Below are 22,114 nucleotides of genomic sequence, written 5' to 3'. Positions count from 1 at the left end.
TTCATAAGGCTTTTTCTTGCTCTTTTGAGAATGTGTGAGTGTTTTTTTTACCAATATAATACTAGGTTTTATGCAAGAGGGAAGAGTGTCGATATGTTCTGACATCAGGGTATTTCGCTGACTTTTGTGCCTTAAGACAAACTTGTATATTTGGCATCATTGTCTGGGACAAACCTTACTTTTTTTTCTTACTGATTTAAGCCAGAGTCCCCAAGGGGAACCTATTAATAAGAAACATTTTTCAGTCACCACTCACCTTGGAGTTTGACTTTTGTCTCCTCAGGTATTTGATGATCTGGAGCTTGTCCTGCAGCTTATAAACATTTCTCTTATCTTCCTCTCTACAGCTTTAACTCTCAGCTGAGCAGCAGAGTGGGATGAAACATGTAGCCGCGGGTCTCTTTAAAAAGCCAAAAAGTGTCTCTGCACATCTGCACGCACACTGGCTTGGAACATCAGTACAGTGTTTAAGGATGAGTCCTGATCTGACCCTCTGGTTCTTACCTGCAGGGCCTTTTTTGTGTTTGACTACCAGCTGTCCAATTATTAACAGTTGCATTGCAGTTGGACGACATTGCTGCAAGACTGGCTCGTACAATTTATCTTAACATCTTTTCTCATTTCTGTGCATTTTTTTGGGCATTGAGCAATGTGCAATAATTCCTTTACAACCTGTTCTTCCCATATGTTGGAGCAGGAGAGGATGAGTTGGAAGCTCTGGTTTCTGCTCGTCCTTTGTCCAGCAGGGGCATACAACAACAACAACAACAACAACATTAAAATAGACAAATGTCCACAGATAAAAAGAAGCCAAGATCGCCAGAGGCAAACTGTACAATGGGGTATTGCGTGTGTGTGTGTGCGCGTGCGTGTGGATTAGCCAGCAGCTGCTGTAGTTAAGACATCAGTAGGCGAACTCTCTGATCTGGATTAGCTGAAGTCAAGAAGACACAACCTCATTTTAACACACTCATACATGCAGTATACATACATTCATATTCTGTTGCTGTGTCAACTGCTCTCTTTTTGCCTTTTCCAGTTTTCTCTTCTGTCTTTCAAACTCACCCAGAGCTCCAAGACCAAGTCAAACAGAAATCCTCAGCCACTTAACTGTACTGTAAGCTCATTCATCCATATGCTTTCTACAAGCTGTGGCTGGAGCAGAATGGACAGCCTTTTGGGATGGTGCTGTAGATTCAGTAAATGTACTGTGAGTTGAAATTGTAATTCTCACATCAGCTCCACTCTTGCTCTTGTGCAGTTCATCAGCCCCCTCTCTTGCACATGGAGAGATTACAGACTACATATAGTTCTGATTTATCACACATAGCTGCACACACCGCAGCTAATTTTGTACATATGCATCACGGGTTTCTGTTGCAATTGGTGTAAAGTGAACACACCGGGAACCATACAAACACAGGCCACAGACCAGACAAATACATATACAAAAGCTACAGAGTGTTCAGACTATGGAACTAGCTAACAGTTCCATATGTTTAGAAGCATATCAAATCATCTGCCAAGAAAAGCTGCTGAAAAACAAACAAATGGGTATTTTGAGAATTTGCAATTGCCATAACATGGAATGAGCCAGAGGAGTCACAATTCTTAAACCCTACACTTTTTTTTAAATGTCGACAGTATACTTTAAAATATATTTCAGCATTTGTTAATCGCTAAAAATATAAGCAGGAGAATGTTATCATTGCAAAGTGTTCAAGCTAATGTCTTGTGTTTATTCCACAAGATTTATGGATAAGCTGTTTGATTTATAATTATTATAATTATTAGATTATTTTCAAATGTCACTTACTCTGCTGTGCATGAACATAGCTGTTCCTCAATTTGTGAGTTTCCCATTTGAATGGTCAGCGTATGAGGCGGCTCACATTATTGCATGACCTATAGGCTTTAGCTTCATTTTGATGAAATTATTCTCTCATCGGTTGCATATTATGTCGTGGATATATCCCTCGAATGCATACTGCAGTTAAATGGCAGTAGTTGTTGTTTTCCCTGTTTTTTTATTATGATACATTGAATAGGCTATCTCTTTTTTTTTTTTAGATCAATTTTTTATTATTTTTATATTTTTGAACATACAGAACAGACAAACACAATTGAACAAGATCAAAAACCCTCTCGAAGTCTCGAGGAAAACAAAAACAAACAAATAAGCAAAAACGGAAACAGAAATCACACCTTGCCTAGTCACTCTCCTCTGATTCTTGTGATTCTGAGGTCATTAGGACTGATATTTGTGCTGCTGAGTTTTTCCATAGGTCTATGGTTGATGATTTGGCTTTGGTAATCCTTGCTGTGGAGAGCTCAAGCATAACTATGTCTAGAAAATACGCCAACCACTGTTTCATACAAAGCGAGTGGGGGGGGGGGGGAGAGCCAGCGTTTTTCTTGGTTGCGGTTGCGCCGGCTAGCCAAACTTTCTTCTGTCTCCCAAGCAGATGTAATTTAGATTTGTCATTAAGTAACAAGACAATTGGGTCAGTAGGAATTCGACATCCTATCACATCAGATATTATTGATGTTGTTTTATTACAGAACTCATGCACCTGTTCAAACTCCCAGACCATGTGCAGGAAAGTTCCAGTTTGTTCAGGTTGGCAGAACGTGCAATAGGGAGTGGGAATGACTTTAGAGACGTATCTCTTCTGAGGTGTCCAGTATGTCCTATGACATATGTTGAAATGGAAATACTGGTGATTTGGGTTCTTGGAACAATGGAACATATTGTCGCAAACTGTCTCCTAATTAATTGCGGTCCCCTCAGTGCTCAGCTCTCGCTCCCATTTCCTTGCTATTGGGAGTTCTCCTATGGATACTTGCAAAAGTTTAGCATAGATCTTAGACGCTAATCCTCTCACAGGTAAATCAACAAACCATTTAATAACTGGGTGCGCCTCAAGACTGTTTCCCCATGGCACTCCGTAACATTTTAGGGCTACTCTTAAGCGCAGATACAAGAAGAAGGATGTCCTGGGGACCTCAAAACTAGCTCTCAGGTCTTCAAAACTCAACATACCTTTCTCATTAAATAGCTGGTTTACAGTATAAATGCCTCAGTCACTCCACTGCTTACAAGCAAAGGGTTTGTTACCAGACATTAAGTGTGTATTGTGCCAAATTGGGGTGTCCAGATGCCACTTGTTGGTGTAGCATAGTTGCTCCTCCACCTGTTTAAAGTTAGTCAATGTGTTGGTGATAATAGGGCCATAGATGTGTGACCAAGACGCTGAGATATTTTTCCTTTTCCAATATCTGACCAACCAGTCGTATCTGCTGTTCCCAGGAGAAGGAAGGATAACTGACACAAATTCCTAGAACAGACAATTTTAAAGCAACCATCCATTCCGTATTTAGAGGTACTTTATTCTGTGATTTCAGAGAAACATCTGTTGAACCACACCATCAGTACTAGACATTGTATGCCTGTGTATACTGAGTCCTTGGCACAGAGCTCTAAAAACACATCAGTTGTATTGTAAGAAAATCAATGATTCCAGCCTTGAGTGTGGACTTTGTCAACAAACTCTATGCCAGCCAGCCAGTTCAACCGATAAGCTGAAAAGAATTTGACTTAGTCAATAAAACCATGCGTTGAATACATAATGAGTTATGTAAACATCCTTTTTAAAGTTATGTGAAATGCTGTCAGAAATCCAATAAATACTGTAAACCTCTTTGCTCTGTAAATGTGTTGGATGAGTAGGGCAGTCACACACAGTTTTATTCTAACTTATACATATCTAACTATATCTTTATATTACTGTATATTGTAAACTTGTTTTCAGATTCATCTCTATAAACTACATAGTCATCTTAGTTCAAAGGAAACAAAACTTTACACTAATCATAAAAAAATATTATCAATCAGGTAAGATGTGATAAGATAAACTCATTGATATAATAAGATAAACTCATTGAACACAACAATAATCAGGTCAAAGTACTGATGTAACGTCACACACTGTCTCACCAGAGAGATACAAATGTCTGCATTAGCACAGCAATGGCAGCGAGGTTTTAAACATTTTTAGAATCACCTCTTCCAAATGGTATTTCTGAGACCACTCCTCCCCTGAAAACAAAGAAATATCTGTTGAAAAAGTTGGTAAACTTGTTGTTGTACTGGTGAGACCTGTTAAACCAGACCAATGAAACTGCACTGAACTGTGCTGAGAGCAAAGCAACACACCCAACTGCCACAGCCTTACACTACAATAAATCCATCTGCACAATTATGCAATCAGAGTTAACCATAATTGTAGCACGGCAGGGTGTGTGTGTGCGTGCGTGTTCTGGCATAGCACACCCATGGATATGTACAAGAGGCCCTGGGGAGCAGAGAGGGCAGAGAACAGGTGATCCAATGTTGGTGTGATTCCCAGTATGAGGCCATTTTTATCACAGTCCATACTCCCATCTCAGATATGGTAGTGGAGTTCAAGTGTCACACCACCTGCACAGGTTTTATTTATACTGTACAGCTGCTCATCACGTGGTGAGGATTATTGACCTGTCTGCAAGAATTACTAATGAACATTACTAAAAATATAATTATTACAGCTACAGAATAACTTCTTATTTTAGAAGACATTACATTAGTTAAATGTATACTAATGCTGGAACAATTAAATGTGTCTATCAACTGAAAATTGTCAACAATTTTGATAGTCCATTAATTGTTGAAGTTGTGTATCCAATTGACCCTTCGCTAAGCCACGCCCGAAAACCGCCACAGGCCAATCGTGGCTTAGCAACCGTAACTAGGCGCGGGAGGTCTGTCAAGCTTTCGAGCGAGGGAAACACCGTACGCCGAAGCGTTGTGCAAATCCGATACCCGGTATCCTAAAAGTTTGGACGGGGTGGTGGAATTTTTCCCTTCCCGAAACCTAAAACCCAAGGGGAGACAGGCCGGGCGTTTATCAAGCAGTGTGGGAGGCTCCATTCAACACTAGCTAAATGTCGACAGTATACTTTAAAATATATTTCAGCATTTGTTAATCGCTAAAAATATAAGCAGGAGAATGTTATCATTGCAAAGTGTTCAAGCTAATGTCTTGTGTTTATTCCACAAGATTTATGGATAAGCTGTTTGATTTATAATTATTATAATTATTAGATTATTTTCAAATGTCACTTACCCTGCTGTGCATGAACATAGCTGTTCCTCAATTTGTGTGTTTCCCATTTGAATGGTCAGCGTATGAGGCGGCTCACATTATTGCATGACCTATAGGCTTTAGCTTCATTTTGATGAAATTATTCTCTCATCGGTTGCATATTATGTCGTGGATATATCCCTCGAATGCATACTGCAGTTAAATGGCAGTAGTTGTTGTTTTCCCTGTTTTTTTATTATGATAACATTGAATAGGCTATCTCTTTTTTTTTTTTTAGATCAATTTTTTATTATTTTTATATTTTTGAACATACAGAACAGACAAACACAATTGAACAAGAACAAAAACCCTCTCCCACCCCCACCCTCTGCGGTCTCGAGGAAAACAAAAACAAACAAATAAGTAAAAATAGAAATCACACCTTGCTTAGTCACTCTCCTCTAATTCTTGTGATTCTGAGGTCATTAGGACTGATACTTGTGCTGCTGCGTTTTTCCATAGATCTATAGTCGATGATTTGGCTTTGTTACTTACTTTGGATTTTGAGGTGGTCATTTTTCAGTTTTTTCCATGACATTTTAAAGGCTAAACTTAAGAATTGCAGCCTAAATGTGTAGGCTACTGTATACTGTAGGCCATCTGTATATGATGATTAAGTGGTATTATATACTCTAGGCTGTTAGCTGACCAAACATTGTTGAAAGTTGCTCAATTTCCATACGGCAGTTACTTGCCAAACACGTTTCTAACTGTAAGACTGGTGACCACACAACTAAAACACCATTGAAATGAATACATAAAACACCATTGATATTAATACAGAGTGGCACAGGGAACATCATATTTCATAACCTCTCACATATATTTGTTTCAGCGTTGAAATGTTGCTATATGTACTAATTGTACACACTTTATTATCATTTCATTTGCCAAAGTCGTGAAAAACTACAGAATGTTTTTTCCTGTTCCTGATCGTAAGTAATGGCTTTTTTTCGTTGAGCGATGTGATTGGCTATCTGCCGCTCATGCGAGCGGCGTCACGCAGTGATTGCCTTCCTCCGACGTCGCTGAGTGAGTCCAGTTTGGTCTAGCGACATTCAGTAATCGTTCAATAGTATAGGAGCAGAGCAGCGACTACAACTCCATTAACTGTGTTACGTTATCCAGATGACGGATTCATCTTCAGACATCAGGGCCAGGTGAATATTACAACTGACACTGGTCACTATTAATTGTTATTATTGTAGTTCTACCTTGTTTCAGACTGTTCAATTCACCTAGGACTTTCCTAGCGTTAACGTTAGCGCCTCTCTGAATGCAACCTGCCAGCTAGCGGCTTTGCTATCCAGCTAATTCTGGCTGTCAAAACAACGGAGAGAAGCATAATCTGCTAGCCAGCATGAAAGCAGGGCTTTGTTCTCTCTTTACGAAACATTATCACTCACATGTAGCATTATTTGGAATATGTAAAGGCTGATAGGTCGATGTGGTAAGCTGTCAAAAGAAACACAAGCTCTGTTAAATAGTTATCTGGCTTCTTTGGGATGTGGCAGCTCTTGTTAGCGGACTAGCCAGCTCGCTAGCTCGGTGTAAACAAACCATCATCATAGCCCGTCGATAGGCTGCAACCGGCTGCAGCCTGCTTCTTATTATACCTTTGACAATGGTCAAATGTAAGGTGAAACAGTTTTGCAACAGCTTAAGGTCAAACATATAAAAACGCTCCTTTTGTGTGTTGCAAGTACGTATTCATTTTGTCGTTGTCAACAGAAGGTAGTCTGGCTGGAGTTTTGGGTTTCTTTGTCTTGCTTGATCGCCAGTGTTGACTCCTCTGTACTCTGTGTCGGAGTTTAGAGCATTGGTTAGCATGGCTCAATTTGCTGCTATGTTTGCGCACTTCAGCGTATTTGTTTTCGTATTTGAATGGCTGAGAGAACCTGTATTATCTTATAAACAGCAAGATGCAATTAGCTGCTGGAAATGCTGATTAATGTAATCACTTGTCAGTCCTGGTTTGGTTCCTGTTCTTTTGAAATCCAGGTTTTGATATCTAGCTTGCTTTTGTTGTATTTTTATGTCTTGTGAAATCAGAAATAAATTGCTGTAAATCATTTAAACCTGAGTAGCCAACAGGCTGTTTTTGTAACAAATTGTCATGACCTTTCAGATCAAGACAATACTGCTTTCTGTAGAACCCTTTAAGACTATGCCGTAATTACATCATAAACAAATTGTGTTGTAAGACAGTATAAGTTAATTTCCTGTTGAATTGAAGACTTGATCTGAACCCAATCCGTCTGCTTTATATAAGTCTGTGGGGATTTAACACATATTTCATACAGTAAACCATATGGTTTTTATTATTGAGTTTTCCTGAACAGTTGCTCGAAGAAGAAGCTAACATTTCCATTCTTAACCAGCCAATATTTACTATTTTGCCATATAAATATGATGCTTTCTACAATATTGGAATCTCAGCAGCTATAGTCAAAATGTATTTGACAAGTGACTATAGAGTATTAAATTATCACTTTTTTGCTACTTAATATTTATTTTTACTTGTCCCATTTCAGTGTTCAGAAAGCATTATGTCATCTCATAAATATTTCATGGGCTGGGTAGCTGATAGCCTAACTTTATATGTACAAAAAAACTCTCCCAGCTATTCCCTAGCACCATTAGCCCATGGATATTTCATAGAAAAGCGTCTTAGCTGGTATTTGTGTTGAAACCTATTTGCATTTTTAATCAGTGCCTTCTTGTGCAGTTTGACCCTTTGGGGTTTCCCAGTGTCATTATTTCCCAGTGCAGGTTTGCTCCTGTACAACTTAACAGCACTGGATACTTAAAAGAAGGAGCCAAGAAACTTAAAACTGTGATCTGTAAATATAAATACACACACCCGTCCCTGCTGTTATTCTCAAGTTGCACTTATGCATGTCAAAACCAACATAGGGATACAAAGCACAGTAGCACCACAATAAGTTTACCAGCTGGAGTTCATTTATCGGAGTTGTGTCTCAGACACTTCAGAGTCATCTAACCAGAACATTTGCAGTCATTTCCTGTTGGAAGATAATGATTTTCAATTATACAAAGAATGAATTCAGAACTTCCATTGCTTGAGCTGATGTATGCACCGAGTCTCACCCTGCTCAACATGGTTATTTATTGAACAATACGTCATGTTTTTTACTGGAAGTACAACAAACAAGAATTTAATGTAAAATGAAGTCAGTCTTTGACAGTGTGCCAGTTAGAAGAGCAGCTAAACATAGCTTCTAAGAATAGTAGAGAACTGTCAGTGCAAAATGTATTGATCATAAGAAAGGGTAGCTGCCTCTCTCTTAATTTCATATTCTTCTTCTATTCTCTGTGAGCTTTTTCTTCTTCCCTGACTACTCAAAACAGGGCTGTGTGTGTAGTGTACAAAACTAAAATAACAAAATGTGCCTTTCTTTTAAATAGTTTGTTGTTATGTTGTTGCCTATAAGTGAAAATGTAAAAACATAACACTCGCAGCTAAATAAGCCTGTCGCTAGTTAATTACTGTGTCCGTAGGCACAATAAGCATATAACGCTCTAAACACTGCTCAGCGTAAACAGCATTAACAGCTATTGTACATGCATGTTGCTTTGTAAATATATAAGTGTTAGTAAATTTGTGAGGCAGACCTGGGCGCGTGTGTATTAACCATTATTATCAAGTTCATCCAAAGCATGAAGTCATACAGGATGTCCTGCCTTTAGCCACACCCCAGCAATAATAATTCTTGCTCGGAAAACAAAGCAGTGATTGCACTCAAAAATACTTTTAATAAATACTACAAGAAATAACCTGGGAGAGATGGGAGCACTTCTTTCTTCTGGAACCATCAGGTCATTTGTTGGTGAATGTGGTTTGGCTCGTGCCATTGTCAATGAATGTCAATAGATTTTTCAAGAATACTTTTTTTTTTTAAATAATACCCGCCATTTTAAGTGATAAGATGGCCTGCTAAACCGTTTGTGTGTATGTTTGGTTGGAGTTTTGGAGAGTGTTTGACAGACCACTGTTTAAAATGTGTGACAGAGTGTTACACAGGTTGTGTGTTTGTCTTAGTTTGTTTCATATCAAACCAAACCGTTGACTATGACGAATTGGCCCATCTCTGGAGAAGGGCACATGAATGTCACCTAACGTGACCATGCTTGTGTGTGTAATCTGTAATGGTATTTTGCTCTTGTCTTCTGATGAATTTATGAATATCTTCTTAAGAATATCTTGTTGTGGGGACATGTAATTTTAGCCTGTTACATACTTATGGAATATTAATGGAATTTTTTTATCGTAAAATATTACCACTTTCATCTCTCAAGTGTGTGTGTACTTGGTAGTATCTAAGCTACGTGGCTGCCTGTTTGTGTATACTATAAATGAGAGAACAATGGTGTGTGTGTGTGTGTATGTGTGTGGTTCACTTCACACTTGTTCTCTTTGTTTATCTCTCCATCATAAGACTGCTGGCAGCCGCATCACTAACTCACAGTTAGTAGCAGGACTGAGTGGTAACCAGAGGACACACACTTATACAGATATCCCAGAAATGACATGAGATGATGTAAGATTATTTTCTTGATCATTTTTAGTTTTTTAATAGTTAATTGGTTAATGTGGATTAAAAAGGCAACTACGATAGAATAGAACATGCTAAACTGGCCTGCAAATACTCAGAAGTTTTATAGCCCCTTTCACACATACATTGCAAACCTGAAATTATCTAGACATTACCTGGCAGAGCTGTATTTAAGAACGCAAATGTCTGAATCAGTTGGCTCGGACATCAAATGGTGTTTACCCTGCCAGCTCCCTAGTACAAGTCTGTGTAATCTCCGATTGAGCCGAATGTGTGAGATTTCACAGCAAGCGAGTGGGCATGTTGATGGCATTTCTCTCGGCTTGCGCAAAACCGGAAGAAAACCAACATCCGAGGGTGAAGAAGAAGGGTGATTTGCACATAGACGTCAACTACAATGTCTAACTGTACAGACAACGAGATTCGGGAACTTCTGTTGGTAAGGGCCGACTCTGAAATCGTCAGTCAAATTCAATGAACGGCAAGAGACTCAATTATAAACCGTCTCCGTGATGCGGTGTATTCTGTGTCATCTCCTGCCTCCTGCACGCTCTACCCGGCACCACCCCTCGTCTAAAGAGTATTTCCAGTAAGTGAGAACGCGTTTGAGACAGAAAATCTCCTGTGCGCTACATGTGAGAAAGGGGAAACCTGGGACAAGGCCAGGACCTGATTCATCGGACATTGTCCGGAGTTCATATGTTAAAACGGACAATTATTCATTTTCTTAGGAACAAACCCTACTCATGTGAAGCTGCAAGAAGGTTAAAGCAAACACTTGTAATTATTTACACTGACTAGCTTTGAGGTGTAGCTGCATGGAGAAAGAAAAATCCAAGGTGTGTTTTCAGTAATATCATGGTAGGGTGGGTGTGTATGTGTGTGGTTATGTTTAAGTGCAGTGTGATTACATAGTCCCAGTGAACAGTAAAAGCAGTCATGTGGTCTCCAACAGCAGGTTTAAATCATTGTAAAGCTGCCCCAAATACAAAGGGAGGCCTATTCACCACCCATTTGCCATGGGAACACACGCAGCATAAAGTACTGTAAAGTGAACTGCACCACCAAATGAAGAGTTTGACTCAAGTGACTAATCTATTTTTTTTTATTGTTATTTCCAGCTCTGCAAAATAGTTAATGAACAGCAGGCCACTTTAGTAAAAAGAATAGCAACAATTTACCATCCAAAAGGTCTTGTTTTTTTAGTTAAGGTCCTGCTTTTTTTCACCAAATTAAAATTTGATATTGAACGTTATTTCAGTTCAGGGGCTGATAATGTACTGGTTTAGTTGCTTTGTAGGGACAAAGACAAAATTAATGAAAGTAAGTCCTTGACGTCAATTTCTTTTTTCTCCTTGCGTAAGCAAGATCAGGGGCTTAAGATATTGACAAGTTAATTTTAATTTTCTTCACCAACACTTAGACATTCCTAAATTGATTAAAAATACTCCTACACACCCATCTACTACCATCCCACACTCACCTTGACTTTTCAGGTATTGATCTTTACTGTATGTTTGACTAAAGGGCAATGTGTGTTGTCACAGGAAGTTATCTTATATAATGTGTTTGTGGCTTTTGGACCAATGTTAACAATAAAAAAGATTCTGCTCCCTGTCTAAGGTCTAAGGGCTCCTGCACACTGCCTGCGTGGCGTGAGCGTGGTGTGGCGTGGCGTGAGCGTGGCGTGTCAGTTGCGTGGCAGCTACGTGGCGTTTTCTATGTCTTTGCACACCAGAAACGTGTCTGACGCGGCGTTGCTGCTGCTAGCCTTGTCTGTACACATGTATGTTTCACATAAACATAAATATATACTGATTTGATTACAGCAAAGACAACGTCGGCAGTATTGACGGCAAAATAGGCTACAGAATATTTCGTTCTGTATTGACAGGTGCAATATTTGAAAAATCGATAATTATTTATTTTTATTTTTTTTAAATTACATTTATATCTGCATTTATGTCAAAACCTATAGACTTGCTCAATAAGCTTAGCTGTTGCCTTTTGGCTGTCTATCAGGTTGTGAAAACACTTGCTAAGAAAAAAAACTGTGATGAGTAAAGAAAAGATACAGATTAGTGTAAACCTGTTTTGACAGATAGCTGATAGGCCTGTGTAACCTGTTTCAACATGTCTCCTGTTGACTGTTGTGGCTGTCTGTCTAACCTGAAAAACCAGGTGGGATGTCATGGAAAAGGTCATTGTCATGCCCAAGTTTAGGTGGGGTGCAGGGTTCTGTTTTTCTATAGAATTGATGAATGAATATCCGACTGCCGAATACCTACCCAACGAACGGATATTTAAAAGTCGAATATTTGGGGCCAGCCCTAGTCTGTTTGGTTGATGTCTGTTATTAACTCAATATAATCCTAGATCTTGTCATTGCTACTATCACTATGCATGTATGCATGCGTGCGTCTGTGTAAATAATGACATAGCAGGCCACAGGCCATGTCTGACGAAGTAAATCAGAGAGTGAGCACACATTGTAGGGAAAAGGGCATATTGCTTTACAGCCACTAACATTTACAACAAGAACAAGGAGCCAATACTAAAAGAATTTGAACAGAGATTTTGTAACATTGCTGTGGAAGTGAGTACACTTCCTGTACTGTGTCAAATGTTATTTGAGCAATTTAGTTAAACCTCAAGCAGTGTGGTTATTATAATGTGCACAAAATAGCCGAGAAATAGAAAATGTAAGAGAAATAGGTTTTACTTTAGATACTAGATCTCTTTAATGAGACTCCTGTTACAGCTGATGGTGTGTATTTGACTTGTTGTTGTTTTAACTTGTTGGCCTTTCCATCACACTTGTCTTTAATAAAGCACTAATTAAAAGCCTCCTTAGCATCCAAGAGCTGCTAGTTAATAGGTACTTAACTACAGAGATTTAGGTGAAACACTCAACAGGAGGCAAATATCTGCTAACAGAAAAGGCAATTTGTTATAATTCCAAAAAAGATTATGTTTTACAATTTGATTTGCATGTTGGTCAGTCAGACAAGTTCACAAGGGGCTCTATACTGTAGCTGAGAAAGCTCTTTGCCCCAAACAGTAATACACAGCTGAGTAAGAGTCAGAGTAAGAAAGTGGGCAGTTGCACTTTGTAGCATTATTTATCTGCTTGAAATGAAATCAAAAATGCTAAAAACACGGTAGATCCTCCAGTGAATAGTCTATGGTTGTAAAACATTTACACAGCATTTGTACTATACTATATTGTCCTAGATTTGTTTGCTGCTAAATGAAAGTATAGGAAAACTGCTTTCCTTCAAATAGTCTACAACTGGATGTGTCATTACACAAACACCCCCACACCCATGCAGTACGCATGACGATGCTGCAGAGCAGGTTTATTGGGTCATATCTTCTGTCATCCTTTAACGTCTTTTTCTTGCATCTCACCTTCTCTTTGTCCTTTAGTTAGCAGTATTCAGCTTCAGTAATGCTTTCACCGGACTTCTGTCCACTGCCTTTGTCTGCAGTGAACTTCCTCATAAAACACATTTTCTCTCCCTTGGCTCCCTAAACTAAATGCCTCATATTCAGGCAGCATTCGCCATCATTTAGGTCACCTACTGAAGACCCCCCCCCCCCCTCCCCTCTTTCTCTATTACACTTATTTATATACACAAAGTGATATATGGGATTTTATAATACAAACATGTCACATCACAGCCATGACCGATGGGCCCTTAATGTGTATAGAGTATAAGATCCAGAAATGGGTACTTCTGCTTCTTTATAATTCACTTCCACTTTTTACAGCTGCTACTCAGCTTCACCACTCACTCTTTTCCTTGAGGGGAAAGAAAACAAGAACAAATCGTTTTCCATTGACATTTCTTTTCGGTTTTAAGTCGTTATTTTTTTTTTCTCTCTCTCTTCAGTCTCTTTTTGTTTTTTCTTCATCTGAGTTCCCGTTGGGATTGTCTGTCGGTTGCCAGGATTGATTTTTGGAGCCACCTCGTCACAGCTATACAGTTCTCCATGACTGACTCCACACTACTGAACTGAAGTCAGCTGTCTTCTGTGTGCGTGCGTCTGCGTTTATGCAGGAGGGAATGCTGCAGCACATGCTCATGCCTGTGTGGAATAATGCGCATGAATAAATGACCTTGTGTGTAGACTGTTAGCATGCTGATCATAGCATGTTAATATATTTGTAATTAACATTAATCTCCAAGTGCAATTTAGGATTAAAATGAAAGGTTTGCTAATAATTACAGGTGTTGTATAAAATTAAATCTAGACTCAATGATGTTGCAAGATAAAAGATCACAGGATGATTGAAAGTTAAAAGATTAAGAAAATTACAAATGCTCCATGTAAATTATACATCATTACCATTTATACCCGCTCAAATGTTTACATTCTTGAATGGTTTACCCAATGTAAAGATGGCTTGCATTGGCCATGAATGTGTTAAAGCGTAACTCTCACCAAAATGCAACCTAGGTTCTTTTTGTGAATGTACCCGAGTCAAACTTTCGTTTAAAAGCATAATTGGGACGGAAACGCCACTTTTAAGATTTACTGTATTCTCATTTTCGGTCAAATGGCCTTTTGAATGGGAGTGCTAGGGGCACTACTATGATAGCATCAAAATCGCTATTTTTAAAACACTAAGAAGGCTCGACACAACATGAAACTTTGCTCAAAGTATGACCAGGGGCTCTACACATGATCTCCAGCATTGAGAACATTGGGCCTCATTCAGCAATATCTTCCTAAGTTTTCTCTTAAATATGTTCTTAAGAAAAGTCTACGTCGGATTCATGACGTGTTCTTAAACAACAGAATTGTTCGCACCTGTGTTCTTAAGATTGATGAATCCCACGTCTTCTTAACTGAAAGCGCGTGCCAGTTTTTCCTAATTAGCATAAGAAAACGCCCCGCAAATTCCCATATAAGGACATGACACTTCCCGTGCACCTCCTGGGAAGCAGGAGACCGCCTTCAACCAAGCCCTAGATAGACTTTGCATGGCGAAAGAAACGTCTATATTTCAGTGGATAATTTGTTTCGGGGTATATCAACTTACCAGCCTGAACAAGTAAAGGGTCCTTGTTTAAAACATCACGTTTTTAACATTTTTAACATTCACTAGAAGCGAATCCAGAATTATTAAATTTGGCATGATGAACGCGCATAATGGGCGCGAGCAGCTTACATATACCTAGGCTCTCCGTCTCTGCAAGATTGGGAATAATTGAGATTTCTCTTGGCACAGCTACCAGAAGACTTACAACTTTCATACACGTTGCTCACGGCACATTTACGTCGTCTCTCTCAGTTGGAGGCTGCGCAGTAACCGCCATCACCGAAAAAGTGCTTCTAAAGGCCTTCACTGGTCTCCGTCCAGAGCAATGGGATCTGTTGGTCCATTCTTATATACTGTCTATGGTTTGCTTTATGCGCTTTTGAGCACTCTCATTGGAATGTAGGCTACGGGGCTTCCCGCCGAACACTGTATCCAGTTCTCTTAATACATCCATGCCTTCAACAGATGGTTGTCGGAGTCGCAGATGACTTGTACATTGCAGTGGTGAAGGAAGTACTGAATCTCCGTATTTAAGTAAAAGTACAAATAACCAGAGACATATTTACTTTAGTAAAAGTAGAAGATGTCCACTACCACAAACAAGGCCTGGCTTTTAAAAGAAGTTCCTATCTTAACCAGCATAAAACGGAAATATGTTGTTAGAATCGGAATGCAGTTGGTTTTATTCATGGATGTATTTTAAGACGGTTTTATTTTCTTTAACCATGCGAGTAAGCAAATAAAGTGTGTGAAGCAGTGAAACTGGGGAGGAGATGTGAAGAGGTCCAGCCAAATAAATAAGATATGAACACGTCTTACGCTGCCTGGCGGAGTATTAAACGACGCTGTGGAGAGAAATAAATGGCAACTAAGATTTAAAAATGGGAATAATAAAAAAAAAACGGAGGCTGTATTACCGAGGGTCAGCAGCGCTGTGCCTGGGCTCTGGAGCACCGCAGCCGGCTTGGAAGCCGATAAAGGAGCGGCGGTGCCCCATATATACAGTATCTATGGCAACCAAACTTCACTGGTGAGACAAACGTGTGACGGTCAGGAAGACGTTTTGGCAGGGGGAAAAACTGATTAGAAAATGTAACGGAACGTTGTAGAAATGTAGTGGAGTAGAAAGTATAGATAATTGCTGCAAAATGTAACGGAGTCAAAACCACTCCATTTTGGCCCTATAAATAGCGCGATCAATCACCAAGTAACGCAGGATTTAATCAGCTAATTGCTGATGTAAATTGCAGTGTTAGTGTTTCTTTGCATACTATGATTTGTTTTTCAACAAATGATCAGAAATACATTATAGTACAATACTATCATTGTAAACCACTGTAGAATTAAATAAAATGCAGTAACCAATTATTTGGAGCAAATTGTCCTCACTCAAATGTGCGTAAGAGTGCTCTTGAGTGTTCGTAGAATTCGTTCTTAGCTAGGAACAAATCCAAGGTAAGAAAACATTAGTGAATGTCAGACTCTTCGTAATAAGTGCGTAAGTGGGGTTTAAGAACACATTTCTTCGTAAGAACGGTTGGTGACTGAGGCCCATTGTTTGTGTACACGGAGTTTACTAAAAAGAAATGTTTTGAACAACTCACTTTAGCAGTTGTTGTTTACACTCTCCGCCAGTCAGAAAGTGTCGATCAGTATTGTCCTTTTGTGTCACGACAGAATTGCTAAGGTTTTTAAAATTGCCAATTCACAACATGCCATCACAGACAGCAAGACATGTATAGTTTTGTCAGCTGAATAACACACACCCACAGTATTGCTGGTATTGACCTTTGGGCCAAATCAATAGCATCCATGGTCATTGGACAATAATGTTTATTTAAGACATTGCTGTTGTAGCATCAGAGCTAGTTTATAATGTCAAGAGAATAAATTATAAAAAAAAAAAATGAAAAGAATAACTTAGTGAGTGTACTGAAAGACTATTTTATATTGCTGACAGCACGCGACCCCAAAGTGACATTGTGAGTGAGGAGAGAGTATTGATAAATCCCTTTCTTGACCAAGGCTTACCCAGAAGATCACGAGTCTGGTTCCCTCAGCCTGCTATCCTCTATGCCAGTACAGTTCCTGGGGTTAAAGTGTCACCCTGGGGCAGTTTGATAGTATTCTCTGAGTTGCTATAACTTGCAGAAAAACAGCAGATGGTAAACTTGTCTGCGTGATTGGTTTGTTTCATGGAGGTTGAGTGTGGAAAATAATTGAATCTCATACAGCGACTTTAATAGGGAAAAAATAAGGGTGTACATACACGACATTCACAATGCTTTTTATGAGCCCAAAATTGTGATCATACAGCTACACCGCACGAAACATGAATTATTTAGCATCCTGTTGTCGACAGACATTCTGTGTTAGCTGTTCTCTCTGAACAGAAACTTTTAAGCCCCATTTGGTATGGCCGTGTAAATCAATTCTCTTCTCTTTTTTCATGTCCAGTCTTTTTGTTATCATCTCAATATAGGGTCAGTCTGTTCTTTTCTGTTTGTTTTGCTACTGTGGAGTTGGTTCTTGCAGGCGATGAGTGTGTCTGTGTGTGCGGTTGTGGTTTTTATGTTTTTGACATGCAACAAGCAGCAAGAATTCTTCTCCAGTACACTTTGCTCTAATGACACCACCACATGTTTTGGCTATCTTGCCTCCATCAGGGTGGTGTCTAAGGTTGTTTCCGGTTTTCGTAAACAATCTTTTGAGTTAGTTAAGGGGTGGATGTGTTAAGGTCAACCATAGATTGGCTTTGTTGTTAGTTAGGATTATCTGCGAATATTAAGAGATGGAAGACATTTAAGTATATATTATGTTTTGAAAAATGAATTTGAAAAAATTTATTAAAAAATGGATATTCATCCTTTTTACCTATTGATGGGTCAACATGAAAGATTGTATTTACTAATGAATATTCTAAAAAGATGGTTGTAATATTTTATGTTTTGCAATTATGTTTCTCTTGTAAATTTCTGTATCCACAAGGAGCACATGTGGTAGTTTGTAAGAAGTATTTTTTTTTTTAAAGGTGATCATGATGTTTTAGTATTTATGGTGATCTATAAGTCCAATGAAAGCAAAATAGCCGAAAATATTTGGTGAGGTGAATGAAGCATGGTGTAGTGGACAAGGTTTGTGCGATGTGTTTTTACATTTTGATGCTCACACTAGTCTGCACCTCAATATGTGAACTTTTTAAAGATAGAAATGGCAAAGACATAGCTATGAAACTGTAGGAAGCTGGCCATACACTCTCTCTCTATGTATGTGTGTACAGATACTGTATGTACAGAGTGAGATGGTCACGTGTGGCCATCCATGCAAGTCTCTTCAATGTTTTTTTTCTTGTCCACTGCTTCCAGACTCTTATCAGACCAACACAGAACCAAACTTCTCAGCTATTTCAATTGTCGGGAGAACTGTTTGTTCTTGTGTGGCAATCAGGCCACAAGACTGTTATCTTGGGAATCGATTACAGCTGCAAAAGAACCCCATCAAAGTAGTTAATTCCCCTTATTCCCTAGTTAATTAGGACCCGGCATGAAATCTCACTTTTCATCATGAAAGAAAATGAGGGTGCAGTTACTCAAAAAGAGCTTCAATGTAATTAAGTCAATTAGGGAGAAAGAGGAGGGAGATTGATTGGACAATCTGAGTGTAGAAGCGTTTGATTTCGATTAGGGAACTCGCCCACTGGCCAGCCATCTCAGTTCAACTCAAATAGTCTTCTTTAATCTCTTCGCAGGATCTTGACTGTTGGTCGATATCATTGGGTTATGAAACTTTCTGTTTATTTCCTATAGCCCTTTTAATAATTTTCTATGTCATTTTCTGTTGTGTAGTCGTGTCTCTTTGCCTTTCACTTCTCTTTTTTTTTTTTTTGTTCTTTCACCACGACCAGCTGTGGTTTGATGTTTTTTCGCTAGAATAATTATCGTTCACTGGAAAAACATCATGTATATGCACTCACTTACAACACACCTATTCTCTGTAAAAAGCTGCTCCATTTGTTACAGTATCTGTAATTAGGGTTAGCTTTGTCAACTTCTCAGGTCAATCCCACAGTTTTTTTTTATTCTACCTTTTAAGTATAAACAATTGTACCTCATGGAAGTGCACAGGGTAATATCATTAAAGCAAGTAAATAACCAATGTCAGAATAATGTCAGTTTCCTAACATCTAGTTATTCTTAGTTTTGGAACTGCTTAGGGTTGTAGAGCCATTTAAATTATCATTATAGAATATTTATTTAGTTTGGCTCTTATGCATTGTCCTTATACAGTATTTGTGGGTATATTATTTATTATATACGTTGTCCTGCAAAGTCTGTTTCATGTCCACACAGGTGACTAGATAGGAAAACGCACTGTATCCTCTCTGTTTCAGCTTTCCACTCATACTAAGCCAGCATTTTGCACATCCAAAAATGGTGCTTTTTTTAAAAACCGATTTGATGCTGGCTTGTGTCAAACTATAATCTGGATGGAAGAACAAAGCTATTTCAAACTGATGCTTTATGCATGGTGAGACACAGTCAGGTGCCGAGTAGCAGTAACGCAAAGAAGCCAACCTTCTGTCGCCCTCGACTCTCTAAGCTCTATGATTTAATATGATCCAGTACAGCAGAAGAGGTGCAAAAGCAATCACTTGTGATTACTTGTGCTTTCATTCTAAGTAAGATAAGAATTTTAACATTTGGTTATATGAAAGCAATGTAGTTTATGTGCAGTTAAATATTTTGTATCAGTGTGTTACCTTGTCCTTTACTTTAGATCCATTGCAGCTCTTTTGCTCTCTACATGCTTACGTCAGCCTATTACAAATTATGTCTTTAGCAGTCTGTGTGTGTATGTTTACAAGTACGAGTACAGCTGTGTATGTGCATGCCTTTGTGTTGCCCCCCCCCCTTGAGTGTACAATCCCCTAATGTATGTTTGTGGTAGCACAGGGGGATGGTTTAAATGAAGTGGTCCAGTGCTTGGGGGCATGTTCACATTGACTTGGCCCCTCTGGAGCGCTGTGCTTGTGTTTGAGACACAGAGAACAAACAGATTTCAGCAGTGTAAGACATACTGATATAAATGTGCAGCTGCAGTTGTCATCATTTACGGTACATTAAGCATATTAAAGCTTCGGCTGTGTAAGTGAGTGTTTGGAAACAAGCTGCTGTAAAAACATGCAGCTATAAAATGGGTTTAGTACAGGTACACATGAGCACATTTATTCTAACAAAGGCCAAATGTCTTCACAAGGATAGAAAAGTAAATCTTCCAAACCAAGGACTTTTAGTAGGGCCTTTTTTACTGATCATGTGTACCTCTAAGTTTAGGTTGTGGTTAAAGTCCTCGTGTGTGTGTGTGTGTGTGTGTGTGTGTGGCTGTATAGTTGCTGTGTTGCAACCGATCAACTCTATCAGAGAGTAGCATATCATATAACAGTGCTGGATAAGACTTACCATTGGGATTACCTGGATGTGTGACGGCTAGACGAAAATAAGGGGACACGCCAAATCTCTAAATGAACCGCAGCTGAGCCGCGACTGAAAAAAATATACTAAGAACCAAGCAATCCTTCTGAACAGGCATGCACTCCAAACGGGCACTGCACTAGTTAATTTTAAATGATATGATTTTGTTACATTACCCTGTAAAGCGGAATACAAACTGTGACGTAGTTAGAGAATGATGAAGAAAAAAAGGGAATTCTCAACTCTTAAATTGTCAACATTAAAAACATCTACTTCCTCTGTGTGAGTCACTTGTTCCTGTCTTGGACACCTTGTCGCTAAGCAACTCACAATGACAGCAATTTGGCAGCTCCTAATTGGCTGCCAGTGTTAGTAGATCTATTATTTTTAATGCCTTGATACCACGGGTAACTTTTTGAAGTAACCGAGACAAAGCAAAACAACCAACATCATCTTATCTCTAATGCAGACCTGCTTTGAGTGAACTGTAGTGCTGTGCAGACAGTGATACATCTGCAGGATTGTTTGTCTTCTAAGAGGATTGAACTTGAACCTTTTAACTATTAGATTATGCTTCCACTATCATATTTTTAGGCCTGTTCAGACCTGACATTAACATGCATCTTGGGTGATCGATCACAATTACTTCAGTTCACACCTGGAATTAGAATCCACGTGCGTCTCTCGCAAAAGGAACAGCTTATCCTGTCCCTACCGGAGTTCTTGGCTTTTCTGGAAGCATTCTTGAGGTGTATGATTTAATGTTGGCATTGCTGCCATACTGGACTGTAACCACCCCCTACCAGCTTTTTTGAAATCTCATAAATTGCCCGGTTTCAATATGAATCTTCCAGTTACCGTTTGATTTCCCAAATATAAATCAGACGGCGTGTTTCGTTTATACTCCATTTACGAGAATCCATTTTGACTGTTGTTGTTTACTGTTGTCGCATTTTAATATGATACCGTTGGTGTGCGGCCCTATTCAGTCAGGCCCAAATAGAAGACTTCCTAATGCTTTGACTGTGGTATATATTATAATCCATAATGTAATTGCTTATAATTGCTCAGGTTTAAAGCCATGTTTGACATTTATAAGTTATATTGTGGGCTTGTATTTTTTATTGTTTAGGAAACTGCAACACAGTAGTAGCTTATTACTTTAATGTTGTAAAAATATGGTGTTTTAACTGTTATAATGTCTGGATTTTTTTTACTCTGTTTTGTCGTGTTTGTTTAGTTTTGATCGAATTTGAGGTTAAAAAAAATCATTAATACTAAAGTTTTTTGTCTTCCTTTCACCTATTTTTATTCTCTTTCTACCTATCTCATTTCTGCCATAAAGTTCGGAGTGAAGATCCAAAGACTGGATTTAGTCATCTTCATCTATTAAATCTTCTGTCTGTGGAGGCCAGTCCAGCGTTTCAAGCTGGACAGAGGAGAGACGAGTGGGGCCGAGGGCCCAGCCTTCGTGCTGCGACACAGAACTTCAAACCTCATTGAACATGCAACAGATAGCACGCCTACAGATCCCATGAGTCCCCGGGAGAGAGCAGACACGCCCATCTCAGGTTCTCCAAGCACCGCACAGTGCCCCTCACACAATGCGGTGAGTGTCCAAAACACACACACACACACACACACACACACACACACACACACACACACACGCACGCACATGCACGCACATGCTGTCATCTGGTTGGTCAGGGCCATGTGGCGCGGTATGGGTCGACTGGTCACACAGTAAAACTATCCCACACACACCTTCACATGAATAATTGAATAGGTGTTGTTAACAGGGAAGTACAATATTCTGTAACTGATGCTGAC

General features: G+C 39.1%; 1 protein-coding gene across 1 annotated transcript in view; it reads left to right on the top strand.

The window, feature by feature from the left end:
• The first annotated feature begins 6,209 nt into the window (after positions 1 to 6,209).
• Positions 6,210 to 22,114, top strand: part of adipor2 (adiponectin receptor 2) — a 29,087-nt gene continuing 13,182 nt past the window's right edge. The window contains exons 1-2 of the mRNA XM_078281645.1: positions 6,210 to 6,343; positions 21,627 to 21,890. Of these exons, the coding sequence (XP_078137771.1) occupies positions 21,816 to 21,890 (75 nt within the window). The 5' untranslated portion in view covers positions 6,210 to 6,343; positions 21,627 to 21,815. The remainder of the gene's footprint in view (positions 6,344 to 21,626; positions 21,891 to 22,114) is intronic.

Source organism: Sander vitreus, chromosome 23 (assembly GCF_031162955.1).
Source record: "Sander vitreus isolate 19-12246 chromosome 23, sanVit1, whole genome shotgun sequence".
Taxonomy (NCBI): domain Eukaryota; kingdom Metazoa; phylum Chordata; class Actinopteri; order Perciformes; family Percidae; genus Sander; species Sander vitreus.
This window is presented reverse-complemented; position numbering and strand designations above follow the sequence as displayed.